This window comes from Stomoxys calcitrans, chromosome 1 (assembly GCF_963082655.1).
Source record: "Stomoxys calcitrans chromosome 1, idStoCalc2.1, whole genome shotgun sequence".
NCBI classification, from domain to species: domain Eukaryota; kingdom Metazoa; phylum Arthropoda; class Insecta; order Diptera; family Muscidae; genus Stomoxys; species Stomoxys calcitrans.
In genome coordinates this window covers 29,865,840-29,880,467 of record NC_081552.1, presented here as the reverse complement: position 1 = coordinate 29,880,467, position 14,628 = coordinate 29,865,840, and the positions used below count along the sequence as shown (strand labels likewise).

Genomic DNA, 14,628 nt, shown 5'->3' with positions numbered 1-14,628 from the left:
TCTGACCTAAATGTGGTTCAGATCGGACTATATTTAGATATAGCTGCCATACAGACCGATCTCCCGATTAAGGGCCTGAAGCCCATAAAAACTTTATTTTTTAACCGATTTCGCAGAAATTTGAAAGTGAGTAGTTATATGCCTCCTAACATAGGACCCAAATATGGTTCAAACCGCACTATATTTAGATATAGCTGCCATATAAACCGTTCTGCCGGGTTTGAAGCCCATAAAAGCTTTTTTTTTATCGATTTCGCTATTTTTTCCGATTTCGCCGATTTGAAACAGTGAGTAGTTTTATACCTCCTAACAAAGGACCCAAATATGGTTCAGATCGCACTATATTTAGATATAGCTGCCATATAGACCAGATATGGTAAAGATCGGACTGTATTTAGATTTAACGGCACATCGGTCATTTAGACCGATGTGCCGTTAAAGAGTCTGAAGCTCATATAAGCTTTACTTATTACACGATTTTGTTGAAATTTTAAATACAAAATTCAACAGTTATATTCATTCGACCACTCAATGTCTGTGCCGAATTTTCGTGCATAATTTATCCAATTTTCACCGGATTGTGACGAAAGGGGGTTTACTTGTTTAAAAGTAATCGTGTTGCTGATGCATTGAATATCCTGTGATAGATTATTTCAAAGACGTATGTTGCTCATATAAAACTATCGTTCAGACATACCGGCACCGTCTTCTAAAAGATATTAACTTTGTCAGTCTCTCTAACAAATATCTGGTTTTCTTTTCCACAATAACCTTATGTAAGAATATTAATGATCTGGTATTTCGAAGATTGTTGAAACTAATTCCAAATAGGGTATCTACATATTGCGAAACATGCTGAGTCCTATTTAAACCATACACATAACGCACTATGCTGTTAAAAGCTATAATCAATTTGCGGAGGCTCGAATAATCACAATTCGAAAAAAGTTCACAACCATATATCAACCCTGGAACTAGGAATGTTTTCGTCAGAAGAATTCGGATATTTATGGGTGTAAAAGAGTGTGCGATTTATAAAGCACGAAATTTTGTATAAGTCTGCCCGGCTGCAATGTTAGCATGATCGGACCACCTCAAAGAACTGTTAAAAACCACGCCTAAGTTATTCGCACTGTATGCAGTATCAATCCTGTCGCATAGTGAAATTTTTTGTTTTTATGAACAATCAAACATTTGGACTTACTTAGGTTTAACAACAAACCATTTGCAGTCGCCCAGTCATAAACGCAAAGTAGGTCCGCCCTAAGTTTACTTATGCAGTTGTCTACATGGTCCACAAAGGCGCTTTGGAAAATCTGCACGTCATCAGCATACATCATAATCTGACCGTGTACTAGTTGAAGAGACAAGTCACCGAACGCGTCATACTATGATTGGTGTTGTGGTATCTTCTGGACCTAATTCTCGCATTCGCAATCGACTTATAACAATCGAGTTTCGCATTACGGCATCCGTTATCGATTAACTCCATTCGAAACTTCGAATAGATATGAGCGAGTTTTTGTCCGCAGCAATGTGCCTATCGCAAATAACAAATTTTCGTCAATTTTCAAGAAACTAGGCTAAAAATAGGACATCGAAGTATTTATTTCATAAAATAAGACTATAATTATATTGGGTTGCCCAAAAAGTAATTGCGGAATTTTCATATAGTCGGCTTTGACAAATTTTTTCACAGCTTGTGACTCTGTAATTGCATTCTTTCTTCTGTCAGTTATCAGGTGTTACTTTTAGCTTGCTTTAGAAAAAAAGTTAAAAAAGTATATTTGATTAAAGTTCATTCTAAGTTTTATTAAAAATGGATTTATTTTCTTTTAAAAAATCCGCATTTACTTTTTGGGCAACCCAATAATATATTCACATATTTGGTCCCCTAAATTGGACAAAAAATAAGTTTGTGCTTTTCAAAAAGTTCTGACTTTATCCTATTGTACTTTGGCTGTTGTTCTCCCTGTGCCTGCCCGAAACATCAGACAAGCACCGTTGGTTGGCTGTGCTAGAGTCGATGTAATCTACATATTTTTTGTTCTGTTTCGCATAAAACAGCAATTTATAGTGTAAAAACAGTAATACATCGTTATAAAAAAATGGCATATTGTTTAGAACGTATTTTAATTATTTTTTAAGTAGTAAAAATTTTTTTTAAAAGCCACCATTTGCTTTGTTTACCTTTGAGATACCAAAATATGCTCGGCGTATCAATTTTTCTTCCCCGAAATCGATAAAATTTTGACAAATTTCGATCAAAAGTAGAGCTGGCAAAATATCGATATTTAATTTTTTGACTGATTATCGATTGATTTTTTTCCGATAGATACTATCGCAAGAGTTAAATTGTTTGCAAAACTAAACAAAAATAAGCAATCCGACACTGAACGTATCCTGAAATGTATCTTACATTGCGGCTATAGAGTAGAGCTGACAAACTATCGATAATCGCAACTTTCGATATTTTCGATAGTTTCAATAACAAATATCGATAGTGTCGATACTATCGTTAATTTCCCATCACCTATATTTCAAACGAAAATGAGATGTTAAAATCCGGAGATCGATTTATTTAGAAAAAATATCAATGCACATACCAAATAAAACCAAGGTTAATAAAGTCAGTTGGAAGTCATGAGTGAAATCATTGTACAAAATGTTAGTGTATTCGGATGAAAATTGTGCCCTCTATTGGCGCAATGTATCTTAAAGGACACATTCAGTGTCGGATTGCTTATTTTTGTTAAGTTTTGTAAAAATTTTAACTTTTGCTTTCGCTATAGTATCCATCGGAAAAATATCAATCGATATTCAGCCAAAAAATTTAATATCGATAGTGCCATCGATATTTTGCCAGCTCTACTATAAAGGGCGCAATTTTCATCCGATTAGGCTAGCATTTTGTTCAACGATTTCTCTCATGACTTCCAACTGGCTTTATTAACCTTGGTTTTAAATGGTCTGTGCATTGATATTGCTTCTATATATATCGATATCCTGATTTCTGATTTTTACTAATGGGAAATTAACGATAGTTTTGATACTATCGATATTTATTATTAAAACTATCGAATGTTGCGATTATCGATAGTTTGCCAGATCTAATCGAAAGCCATGATAAAACATGTACTTACAGGACGGAATTAATCTTCGAACGAAAATTCGCTCGATAGCAAATGCGAGAATTAGGCCCTTAGCTGAAATGAGAAATAACTTAAAGTTTGTATAAAGCGGAGGTCCTCATTGGCTTCTTAAGAAAAAAGTTCCTTAATTATTAATGAAAATTACTGTTTAAAAATTGACGATGGAACAGTAAATACAAAAAACAAAAAAAAATCAAAACGCAATATAGTGGCAATGTACACACCCCCGACAACACATGTTGGATTTCCCAAAGGCATACAAATCATGGAAATTAAATAAATAAGGAAAAAGTCCATATGATGATGGCAAGGTGTTTTGCCAATAACATCACGTAAACCAATATATAACGAATGTATAAGATACTCTATAAGGCGATATTTATGCATTGCTATAGGGGACAATATTAAAACATGAATTAGAAAAAATAGTAACAATAAAATGTTGATAGACTAGAAGCATGTGACCTGCTGTCGTAAAATATGGTATCATTGTTACAGGATGCATTTATATGGTGAGGCCATGCGAACAGCTGGGTACAATTTGTTTTATTTCTGTTTTGCTGTAACATTTTCTCGACATGTTACACTGAAATCGGAATTTTGTGTTCGTTCATCCAAAAAAATTTAACCCCACCGCCGGGTGTAGTGTTAGTTTCAAATGGTGTTGCCTGCAGAGAGTGGAAAAATGTAGCATTTCTTACACCCTGCCAAGTCTACGGTAGAGTATAGCAGTGTTTTATTTTATTACTATATAGTGCAGTGCAATGAAATTTGAATGAAAATGACATCCATCCAGGCCAACGAAGTTCTGGATGAATTACCAGTGCTGGCTTATGTGGGATATCTGTTGTCAGGATTGCCAACATATGTTTTTTACAAATAATTGTGGCCACTTGCAGAAATACCTCTATTGTGAATGGTAAAATAAAATTTAAGACAATTATTTATACAAATAAAACACAGCAAATGTCGCACTTAAAATCAGCGGCTATTATTCAAAATTTTATTTGAACAGAAGAAGAAGACAAAATATGTTGAATGTGTTAAAATGTCAAAAAAAAAAATACAATATATACAAAATGGAAAGTGAACGCGTTTTATTTAGCTATTGGCATGTTAGATGCATTGCAAGGCCGATTTAAAAAGGTATTCTCACGCGAACAGTTGTTGTAACATTATTTTTTTAGAATCGAAATCGCCATAAATGTCAATTGCTTCTCTAAAATTGCAAAAATGTCTATTAAATTATTGCGAAATCCGAAGGATTTTTTTTTTCTTTGTCAGAACACACAACAAAGACAACAGTATGAAGCAGAGTTGATTCGGCGCATTTCGTGAGCTTTTAATTACATTTGCAATCAAAATTGTGCGAAATTTATCCTGATGCAGCTACATGTCGCTACTATTTTGCTCATAGAACTCAGTACCATTTGTACGGAATGTGTTCGCATTATCTTTGTCTCCTTTTTTTATATTGCGTTTTGAGTGTTGTTCGGCTGAAAAGTCGAAGTCAGTACTAGGCTTAAAGGCCTAAGCAGATAAGGGCTTTTAAGAGCGTCGTGTCAAAAATCCAACTCTGCAAACAAATGTCAAAAAATCAACTCGCAAAAGTCAAACAATTTTTAACTTTGACGACTACAACACTTCTGCACGTATGTCAGCACAAAATGACGTTTGCTTTTAAGCGTCAAAGCTGAAATTTTTTAACTTTTTTCGCGTTGTTTTTGTGGGACTTGTGTGCATAGATGCATTTGTGAAACACGACGCTCAAAAACAAAGCTCAACGCGCTAATTCTGTTTCGGCCTTAAGATTTTTAAACGATGTTTTTTTTTTTGATCCGATGTTCCACACATAAGCAACAAAAACAGTTTGAAAAGATAAATTGTAAAGCAACGTTTATTTCTAAAACCACGTTGACATTTGCATTTACGGCATTTGCCATTCAAGGTAGTTTCTTTTGACTAATAACACTTTTGACAGATAGTGCACTCAATATTTTGTTGTTGGACAACTGCCACTACCTGTAAATGAATATATTTTGATTTAGAGTATGTTACCAGTTCGCGTCATATTTCGTTGTTTGTGTGTGTTATGGTTCTTAACTCTAATACACACACACAACCAAAACTCGTTGACAGATAGTGCAGTTCGCGAGAAAAAATTGTACTCAGATGTTTACGGTACACTACCTGGTAATTATGCCATGGTATCTGCAGCCCGTAAAAATACTTGATCTTTGTCATGGTGGTTGTTTGTACTTTGCACAAGTGATAATTGCTCTTTGTAGGGCTACTACTTTGTTTACAAATATATACTCTATACCCAAAGCTGTGTCCTTTAATTATAATGTTCTTTTTAATTTCTTTACACTTCTAGGGTAAATGTATATTTCATCGATTCAATCAATACTACGCCGACGAAATTGTCCACAGAAGTTAGTAAGGAGGTTTTTCAACGTTTGGTTTAGCAAAATTTGAGCTGCGTGTTATAAATAATATTATCCTTGTCGGGGTAGTGAATGTGGCTTGAGTCGTTTTCAACGTTGTCGCCGTCAACGTGTGGTGCCTGCTAAGCGTGCAGTTAACACATAACTGTCAACATAATGATGAGATAAATTTTCGAGTTTCTAGACCGCAAGGGGAAATAGTAAAACTTTGTTGCTCCCATAAGGAATACAACATCTACATTTGGTATATCCGACAACTTTAGTAGTAAATAACTCCTAAGGAATTGCTAAAAGGTATCATTCTTATCACCATCACCGTCATAATCATCAGTAGCGTCATTCTCATACACATACGTAGAGTAACTTTGAGTAGCTTTGGAAAATGAAAGCAAATGTCTGAGAAGAAAAATTGACAACGAAATAGTTGCGAAACTGTAGACAAAATGTCCACCACTACTTCAACCAATACAACCTCCACGACGAAGACGACTACTTCTTCGTCGTCGTCATCGCCTTCGTCACTATTGGCCACAGGTAAAATGTCAACATCCACGCCTCAAAAGCAATATCCTGATGCTGCTGCTGCTGCTACAGCTGCCTTGGGCGATATAAGCGGTCTTGCTGACACTGAGACTTCGAATGTGTTTAACGATGATACCACCACCTCCATAAGTCCCAATCAGAGTGGCAAATTACATGGTAGTGGTGGAAGTTTTGGCAAATCGAACTCTACTTCAAATAGCCCGGTGGCCAAGCGTCACATTAGCTCGGGTTCGATTACCCGTACAAGGCCACAATCCAGCTATTCGGCTCGAGTTTTAATCTTTGAAGATTCCGATCAAGAGGGAGGTAGTAATAACAGCGGTGGTGGCCATAGTACTGCTCAAAGTATTGTCAATAATACTCACGATGGCACTACCAAGTCTTCAACGGGCTTGGAAATGTATGGTTCATCGCCCAAAAATGATTCGTCAATATCTTCATCGCAATCTCTGTTGCGTAATTTGAATTTGACTAAATCCTCTTCGGGTGGCTTATCGGGAAGTTCGATTTCATTGCCGGCCAGGGGCTATGGAGCTTTATTGCGCAAAATATCCTATCAGCAGCATACGTATTCCATGAGATCGGCGAGTAATGGTGAGTAATAACTACCACTTCAGGTTTCACATTTTCATGCAATGTCCTTTTTTAGATTCCTCGAATTTGGTGCGCATGCGCAATACCTCCTTGGGTAAATCAGCTCCCTGTCTTACAGGCAGCTCTTTTCGGGAGCGTGATAGCAGCCTATGCATGGCTCAGACCAGTATACATGCCATTACCCAATCACCCTCATCATCGTCATGTAATAATGCTCATGCCGCATCCTCCAGCTCCAATGCTACAGCAAATATGGCATCCACTTCAGGTGCTGCCTTAAATATTTCACGCTCTGGCAGTTGTGCCGGCTTGGGTATTGGCAAGCATCATTTGCATGGCGTGGTAATGCGTGGCAGCGGCGCCAGTTCAAGTGGCGTGGCGCATCATCGTTTGAGTTTGGTCACCGGTGGCATAGGGGCGGCTGCTGCTGCAGCGGCAGCCGCTGCCAATTCTAGATCTCATTCGCCATACTCGGCAAGTCCAGTGGATAGTCCACGCATTAATTCGCCCATGCAATTTGCTTTTGCACCCATCAAACGCATAGCAACGTGTCGTGGCGATGGTAGAAGATGGTCAGTGGCATCATTGCCGTCATCGGGTTATGGTACCACACCGGGAAGCTCGAATTTATCGGTGAGATTAGAGTAAAATAGAAACCTTAAATTCCTTGATATATTCTTTGCTATACACAGAGCCAGTGTTCCAGCCAGGAGGCTTTACACCAATTACCCAATGTTGCCGGCCATGAAGAGCTACATTATGGGGAAGTGGCAGCGGCTAACAATAATGCCATAGTAAATTGTTGTGCCGAACATATGCATCAACATCAGCAATCCTTAGTGGCAGCGGCGGCTGCCTCTAATCGTCCTCATTGCTTAAAACATTGTGCTTTAATCAATAACAACGCAACAACGAATAAAAATACCGTCCCGGGACAAGCAAGTCCTAAACAATTTCAAAAACATCATGTGCCAACACCAACACCACCCTCTTCCTCCTCCACCTCCTCGTTTTCATCCACATATGGTGGTCATACAGCAGTAGCGTCAGCGGCAACGGCAGTGGGGTCTTCGCCCTTTAAAGCCTGTCCCAATTGTTGTGCCGATGTAAGCATGGTTTGTAGTGGCAACGGCTTGAATAATCCCAATAATGGTCAGAGGACACCAGTCGGTGGTTCCAACAACAACAGCGGCGGCAACCAAAGTAGTGGCGGGGGCAGTGGGGGCAGAATGTCTCCGTTTCATAGACCGCGTTCTAGATCGCTGTCTAGTCCCTCACGCTCTCCGGCCATAGATAATGAAATCGCTGTCATGAATACCATGTACAAGGAACGCTTTCCCAAGGCAACCCAACAAATGGAAGAGAGGCTTAAGCATTTCATCAATGAAAATAAATCGGCGGTTTGTAACAGTTTCCGTGACTCACAGCCAATTGTGCGCTTTGTTCATCATCAGGTATTGGAAATGGCCAGAGATTGTCTAAATAAATCGGAAGCCAAGCTTATAACCTCGCGTTATTTCTATGAAATGAGCGAGAATTTGGAACGCTTGCTAATGGAGACGAAAGAGAAAAGTCCAGAGGCGGCCGTGGAACTTGCAGGCGTAATAAAAAAACTTTTGTTGATTATATCCAGGCCGGCACGATTATTGGAATGTTTGGAATTCGATCCCGAAGAGTTCTATCATCTTTTGGAAGCCGCAGAGGGCCAGGCCAAGGCCATACAAGGCATTAAGGCCGATATACCGCAGTACATTATACACAAATTGGGTCTGAATCGGGATCCCATAGCTGAAATGCAACAGGAGGCTAAGGAAACCAGAGAAGCTTGCGATAATAAAGGTTCTGCCAACTCTAGTATTTTGAATGACTCTGGAACTCCTTGTTCTTTGCTATTGAGTTCTCCTCTAACCTGTGTTTCGGCCACATTGAATCCCAATGCTGAGCTAAATCTGCTGGCCAATAGTGGCTCGAATACTCCCCACCCCTCTATGCCCTTGCAGCCTCCTCAAACTCCGGTGGCTACAACAGCGGAAATGCCATCTTTTACAGCAACGCTGAACAAGCAGACCAACCTCAATTTAACACCCCAAGAAAAGGCGGCCTTCAAGCCACCACCCTTTGCTGCCCCCACACAACAGCAGGAACCACAAACCCCGCAGCAGCAGCATCACTTGCCGCCCCAACCCCCTCCCCAACCTATACCGAGTGAGCACGACTTCGATATAGTTAAACTGATCTCAAATGGTGCTTATGGTGCTGTCTATCTGGTCAAACACAAAACGACCCGACAACGTTTCGCCATGAAAAAAATCAACAAAAATAATCTCATTTTGCGCAATCAAGTAGAGCAGGTATTCGCCGAACGTGACATTCTCTCCTTTGCCGATAACCCATTCGTTGTGAGTATGTATTGCTCGTTCGAAACGAAAAAGCATTTATGTCTAGTTATGGAATACGTTGAGGGTGGAGATTGTGCCACACTCCTGAAGAACATAGGGCCCCTGCCGGCGGACATGGCACGATTTTACTTTGCCGAAACTGTCTTAGCTGTGGAGTATTTGCATAGTTATGGTATAGTTCATAGGGACTTGAAGCCGGATAATTTATTGATTACCGCCTTGGGTCACATTAAGCTGACGGATTTTGGGCTCTCAAAAATGGGTCTCATGTCCTTGGCCACAAATTTGTATGAAGGGTACATCGATTCGGAGACTAGGCAATTTTCCGACAAGCAAGTAAGTAGTTCTACGCCAATGCACCGCAAAAGCGATTGCTAATTTCCTAATTAATCACAGGTCTATGGTACCCCCGAATATATTGCGCCCGAAGTGATTTTGCGCCAGGGTTATGGCAAACCTGTGGATTGGTGGTCCATGGGTATCATTTTGTATGAATTTCTCATTGGTTGTGTGCCATTTTTTGGTGAAACTGCAGAAGAACTATTTGCCCATACAGTGAACGATGATATTGAGTGGCCCGACAATGACGACTGGCCCGTACAGCCAGAGGCTAAAGATATTATAACACAGTTGTTGCAACAGAATCCCCGCGATCGTTTAGGCACCCAGACCGGTGCTTTGGAGGTAAAGGAGCATTTCTATTTCGACGGCTTGGATTGGAATTCTCTGTTGAGGCAAAAGGCCGAATTTGTACCACAGCTGTCCAATGATGATGATACCAGTTATTTTGATAGTATGTTTTTTTTAGATAGAGTTGATGATGGAGAAGATTTCATTGCATTTTTTTTTTTCATTTCTAGCCCGTATGGATCGTTATAACCACGATTTGGGAGGTGAAGATACCGACGATACTGATGATACCCCCGTATTTGGTTCTTTCTCTTCATATACACCACAATACCGCAAACAACATTATTCCTGGTCCCGCACCACTTCAGTGTCTTCGACCGGCTCCGTTGGTTCATCGTTTGCATCACAGCAATGTACGGCTGTAACCACTACTACGGTGTCAACTTCTACCACCAGCACCGAAGCAAAACTCCAGGTAACTGAAAGTTCTTCATCGCCCACCAATACGGTAGATTCTGTAGCCAAGTGTCGTAAGATATCTGCCCCATTGGCAGCGATCACCACCACCACCTCAGCAATAAGCACTGCCACTACATCGGCTCACAGTGCTTTGAACCAACAAATGGCAAACAAAGTTCTAACAACGCCACAATTGAGAAAAATTGAGGTATGTTAATAGAATTAAAAAAAAAAAAAACTTTGACAATTAAACATTTTTTCGCATATTTTTTACTGTATAAAAGAAAAACTTCTACATAAATATTCTCTAGATAAATTTTATTAGAAAACATTTTTTGTTGTTGGTTTAACCAGCTTAGACCAATGTGTCTATCAGCACTTTGAGAAATATGTGGTTAGTATCACATATTGAAAAGTTATTCTATGGAAAGCGAAGTTTGTCTGGATAATAAGTCTATGTTAGATGTCTTTTTGAAGACATGTTGGCTGTTAGAATTTATCTTTCTCTTACTGCGCTATAAGAAAAGTTTGAATAACAAGACCCAACATTTATTTATTTATTTATTTATTTATTTATTTCGTCTATGGACTATAATCCTTACAGACAATTGCTTAATAGTAAATTAATTCTAAAAATCTTTTAAATTCATTAATATTAAGAGAGAAATCTATATCATAAATAAGATTTATTCTATTAACCTCTCTGAGGGTTCTTATAATCGGCTCATTCATGGCATAATTTGTTCTATGGTAAGGCACATAAAAAAACTCAGTATTACGCAATCTCCTCGTAGGAGCATTAAATGAAATTAGATTAAGTATATAGGGACAATCTATCAATCCATAAATAATTTTGTATACAAATAAAATGCTTTGAAAAATTCTCCTTTTATACAATAGTGGTAAATGGATTAACTTACACCGGGATTCATAAGAAGGAACTGGCTCAGTAAAATTTAATGAATTTAAACAAAACTTTACAAACTTTTTCTGAAGGCATTCTACACGACTTGTCTTTGTATGACTTGACGGATTCCAAACAATTTGTGCATATTCTAATTTAGATCTGACCAAGGACGTATAAAGGACTTTTCGGACATATGGATCATGAAATTCATAACTGTGCCGCTTTATGAATGCCAGAATTGCATATGCTTTTGGCATTATGTAATCAACATGCGCATTAAAAAGTAATTTAGAATCAAAAAGTACAACAAGATCAAGAACCTCCGTCACTTGATTAATAAGACTTCCTAGTATATAATACTCCATTAGGACCATAGATCTTATTCGGCCAAAACAAACATAAAAACATTTCTTGATATTAATTTGTAAACAGTTTTTACCACACCACACAACTATGGCATTTAGATCACATTGTAATTGGATTGCATCTAGCAAATTATTCACACATTTATAGAGCTTCAAATCATCAGCATAGAGCAAACAGCAAGAGTTAGATAAAGAACTGGAAATATCATTTATGAATAAATTGAATAACAACGGTCCTAAAATACTACCTTGAGGCACTCCCGATTTGGCAATATAGCATTTAGAGTTTACACCATCAATAGACACCATATATAACCTATTCATCAAATAAGATTCTATCCATTTTAAAATAAGAGAATGAAAGCCCATTTTTTCCAATTTAGCAATTAAAATCTTATGTGAAACTTTGTCAAAAGCTTTAGAAAGATCCAAGTAGATTGAGTCTACTTGCGATTTCTTTTCAAAACAATCATAGCAAAAATTTGTGAAAGTTAGCAGATTCGTTGTTGTAGATCGACCTTTGATAAATGCATGTTGATAAGGACATAAAAATGGCTTAACTGAAGCAAAGATATATTTGAACATAATATGCTCAAAAATTTTAGATACATTCGAAAGCTTGGATATAGGTCTATAATTTACTATGTCAGACTTCCTACCACTTTTAAATACGGGAGTAACAAATGATATTTTCCAACTATCAATGAAAACCCCAGACCGCAATGATTCATTAAAAATTAGCTTTAAAGGAAGGCTAATGGAATAAGCAAGCTTCTTCAAAAGAAAAACAGATAATCCATCCACATCAAGTTTTCGAGAGCTGTTCAAGGAAGCAATTGCCTCAATTACATCATCCTCTTCGATTTGAATAAAGCCAAGATCAATGCACGACTTAACCAAGTCTAAATTAGTGGTAGAATCGCATAACAAATCATTACTAAAAGTGGATTCGAAAAAAGTAGCAAACAAATTCACAATCTCAAAGGTTTCATAAGCAGATTTATCTTTTAAGCACATCGGCGAAGGATAGTCACTGCTAGATTTTTTGTTATGTACATATTGCCAAAAGGACTTTGGATAGTCTTTAATCCTATTCTGAAAATCCAATAAATATTGTCTATATAAAAATTTATTTAGGCAGTCAAACTCTCGTGAATATTGCTTATAAAGACGCATGTACTCTTCATCATTAGTGGCTTTGTGCAATTTATAAAACTTATTTCTTAGATTCTTTAATTTTTTCAGGCCAGGAGTATACCAAGGAAGCTTATGTATCTTACACTTAGCGGGACGAATGTGTTCATTTGTAAAACTATTTACAACATTAATAAAATCAAGAAAGCAATTTGTGACCGAGCTGTTATAAAATTGATTGAGCCAATTATGATTCGCAATTGAAAAATTTAATAACTCAAAATTACAATTTTCAGGATTAAAATATTTGCAATTAGAAAGAATAATTTTTGGAAACATAATGAAATCTAAATCAATTTCTATTGCAACATGGTGCATATCTGCACTATAAAAAGGATTTATACATGATTTTATAGCAAACTTTAGATTTTCACTTATAAAAATTAAGTCTAGGATTCGATTTAATGAGTTAACAAAACAATTTATCTGGCTTAAGTTTATACTTAAGAAACTATCAACAAGATTAATTTCAATTTCAGAGTTAACATTGGTTGCATATAATTTTTCAGAATCAGGAAGTTTAGACCAAATTAATTTACCCAAGTTAAAATCACCAAAAACAGCTATCTCATTTAGACAAAATTTATCAGCAATTTGTGTAACATTTTGAATATGGTTATTATATACATCGTAAGAACTTCCAGGAGGAATGTAAGATACCATAATAATAAGAGTTGATTTGCCAGTTATACTAATACATAACTGATCTAAAATAACATCAGCGTTTGGTAAATCAATTTTTAAAGCTGGCAATTCACGACGAACAGCAATAAGAACACCTCCACCTCTAGAGCAGTTTGTGCTAACGGCATCTCTATCTTTTCGAAAAACTTGATACAATCGGCAATCAAAAAACTCCTCATCATAAAAGTCATCATTTAACCATGTTTCCACAAACACTATAACATCGTAGTTGCACTGACTTGTAAGTAAAAATATATCCATGCTTTTTGTTCTCAATCCAGACATATTTTGAAAGTAGCATTTTAGCTTATTGGGCGCAGCATTTAAGTTTGTTCGCTTATTGCTTTGTCCTTTGGAAAAAACTGGAATGGACGAACTTTCACATCTTCAGGCCAAACTTCCGGTTTAAATAACTCCTTATAAAAAGCTTCAGATATTCCAAGTTTGAAGCTAACACTTCTTAAAGTTGAAACGTCTACATCCTTCTTAACAAGTTTACGGCAGAGAATATGATCAAGACTTATATCAAGGCGATTTCCCACATAATTCAGTATTGCATCCTCAGAGACTGTTGACTTGAAGGAAGATATGTGCACCCACTTTCTGCGTGCTACAACATCTAAATCATTTGTTTTGTTTTGCCCAATTATAAATGCTTTATTTCTGTTGTTTCTTTTACGCGAGACACTAACCCACTCAGAAATGTTAGCTGGGTTATTAGTTGCAGTATTACTTGATTGAGGATGAGAAGATAATGCATGAGAATGAGTAGTTTCAGTGCAAACACTATTCTGATCATTTGCAACAAAACCAATGTTCTCATTGGACACAACAACAGCAGCAGTTTTACGAAAATTACCGCTTGTAGTGGGCACATCAGCAGAAGCAGCAAGAGATGAAGAGAAGGGTTCAAAAGCAGCCGAAAAAGCAATTGATTTGGTTTTGTTTACCACACGAGCATTCGAATCAACATTAGCAACAGACGAAGGTCCACAACCATCGCTCACAGCAGCAAGAATATTATTTGGTTTCGCTTTGTTTGTCATTTGAATGTTAGTTATGATGGGTACATTGCTTATTTCATTATGCTTTGCATTGTTTTCGTGCTCACTCTCAGAGAGCGAAGATAAAAAACATTTTGATGTACATGAATTAACAGCAGCAACGGAATTATCTATTCTCTCACACAAGAGTGACTTAAGGCATTCTTTTAACTGTGTAACTTCTGCCGAAAGTGTACAAACGGCAGTAACC

At 37.3% G+C, this 14,628-nt stretch overlaps 1 protein-coding gene across 6 annotated transcripts in view; it reads left to right on the top strand.

Annotated features, from left to right (window-relative positions):
• LOC106094643 (microtubule-associated serine/threonine-protein kinase 4) overlaps positions 1 to 14,628 on the top strand; it is a 93,557-nt gene that overhangs the window by 62,501 nt on the left and 16,428 nt on the right. For 4 of the 6 annotated variants that reach the window (XM_059361217.1, XM_059361180.1, XM_059361188.1 and 1 more), the window contains exons 2-6: positions 5,530 to 6,736; positions 6,792 to 7,369; positions 7,429 to 9,471; positions 9,532 to 9,928; positions 9,996 to 10,432. In XM_059361217.1, coding sequence (XP_059217200.1) covers positions 6,043 to 6,736; positions 6,792 to 7,369; positions 7,429 to 9,471; positions 9,532 to 9,928; positions 9,996 to 10,432 — 4,149 coding nt within the window. In that variant the 5' untranslated portion in view covers positions 5,530 to 6,042. The remainder of the gene's footprint in view (positions 1 to 5,529; positions 6,737 to 6,791; positions 7,370 to 7,428; positions 9,472 to 9,531; positions 9,929 to 9,995; positions 10,433 to 14,628) is intronic. The other 2 variants (XM_059361211.1, XM_059361203.1) reach the window with 2 other exon arrangements.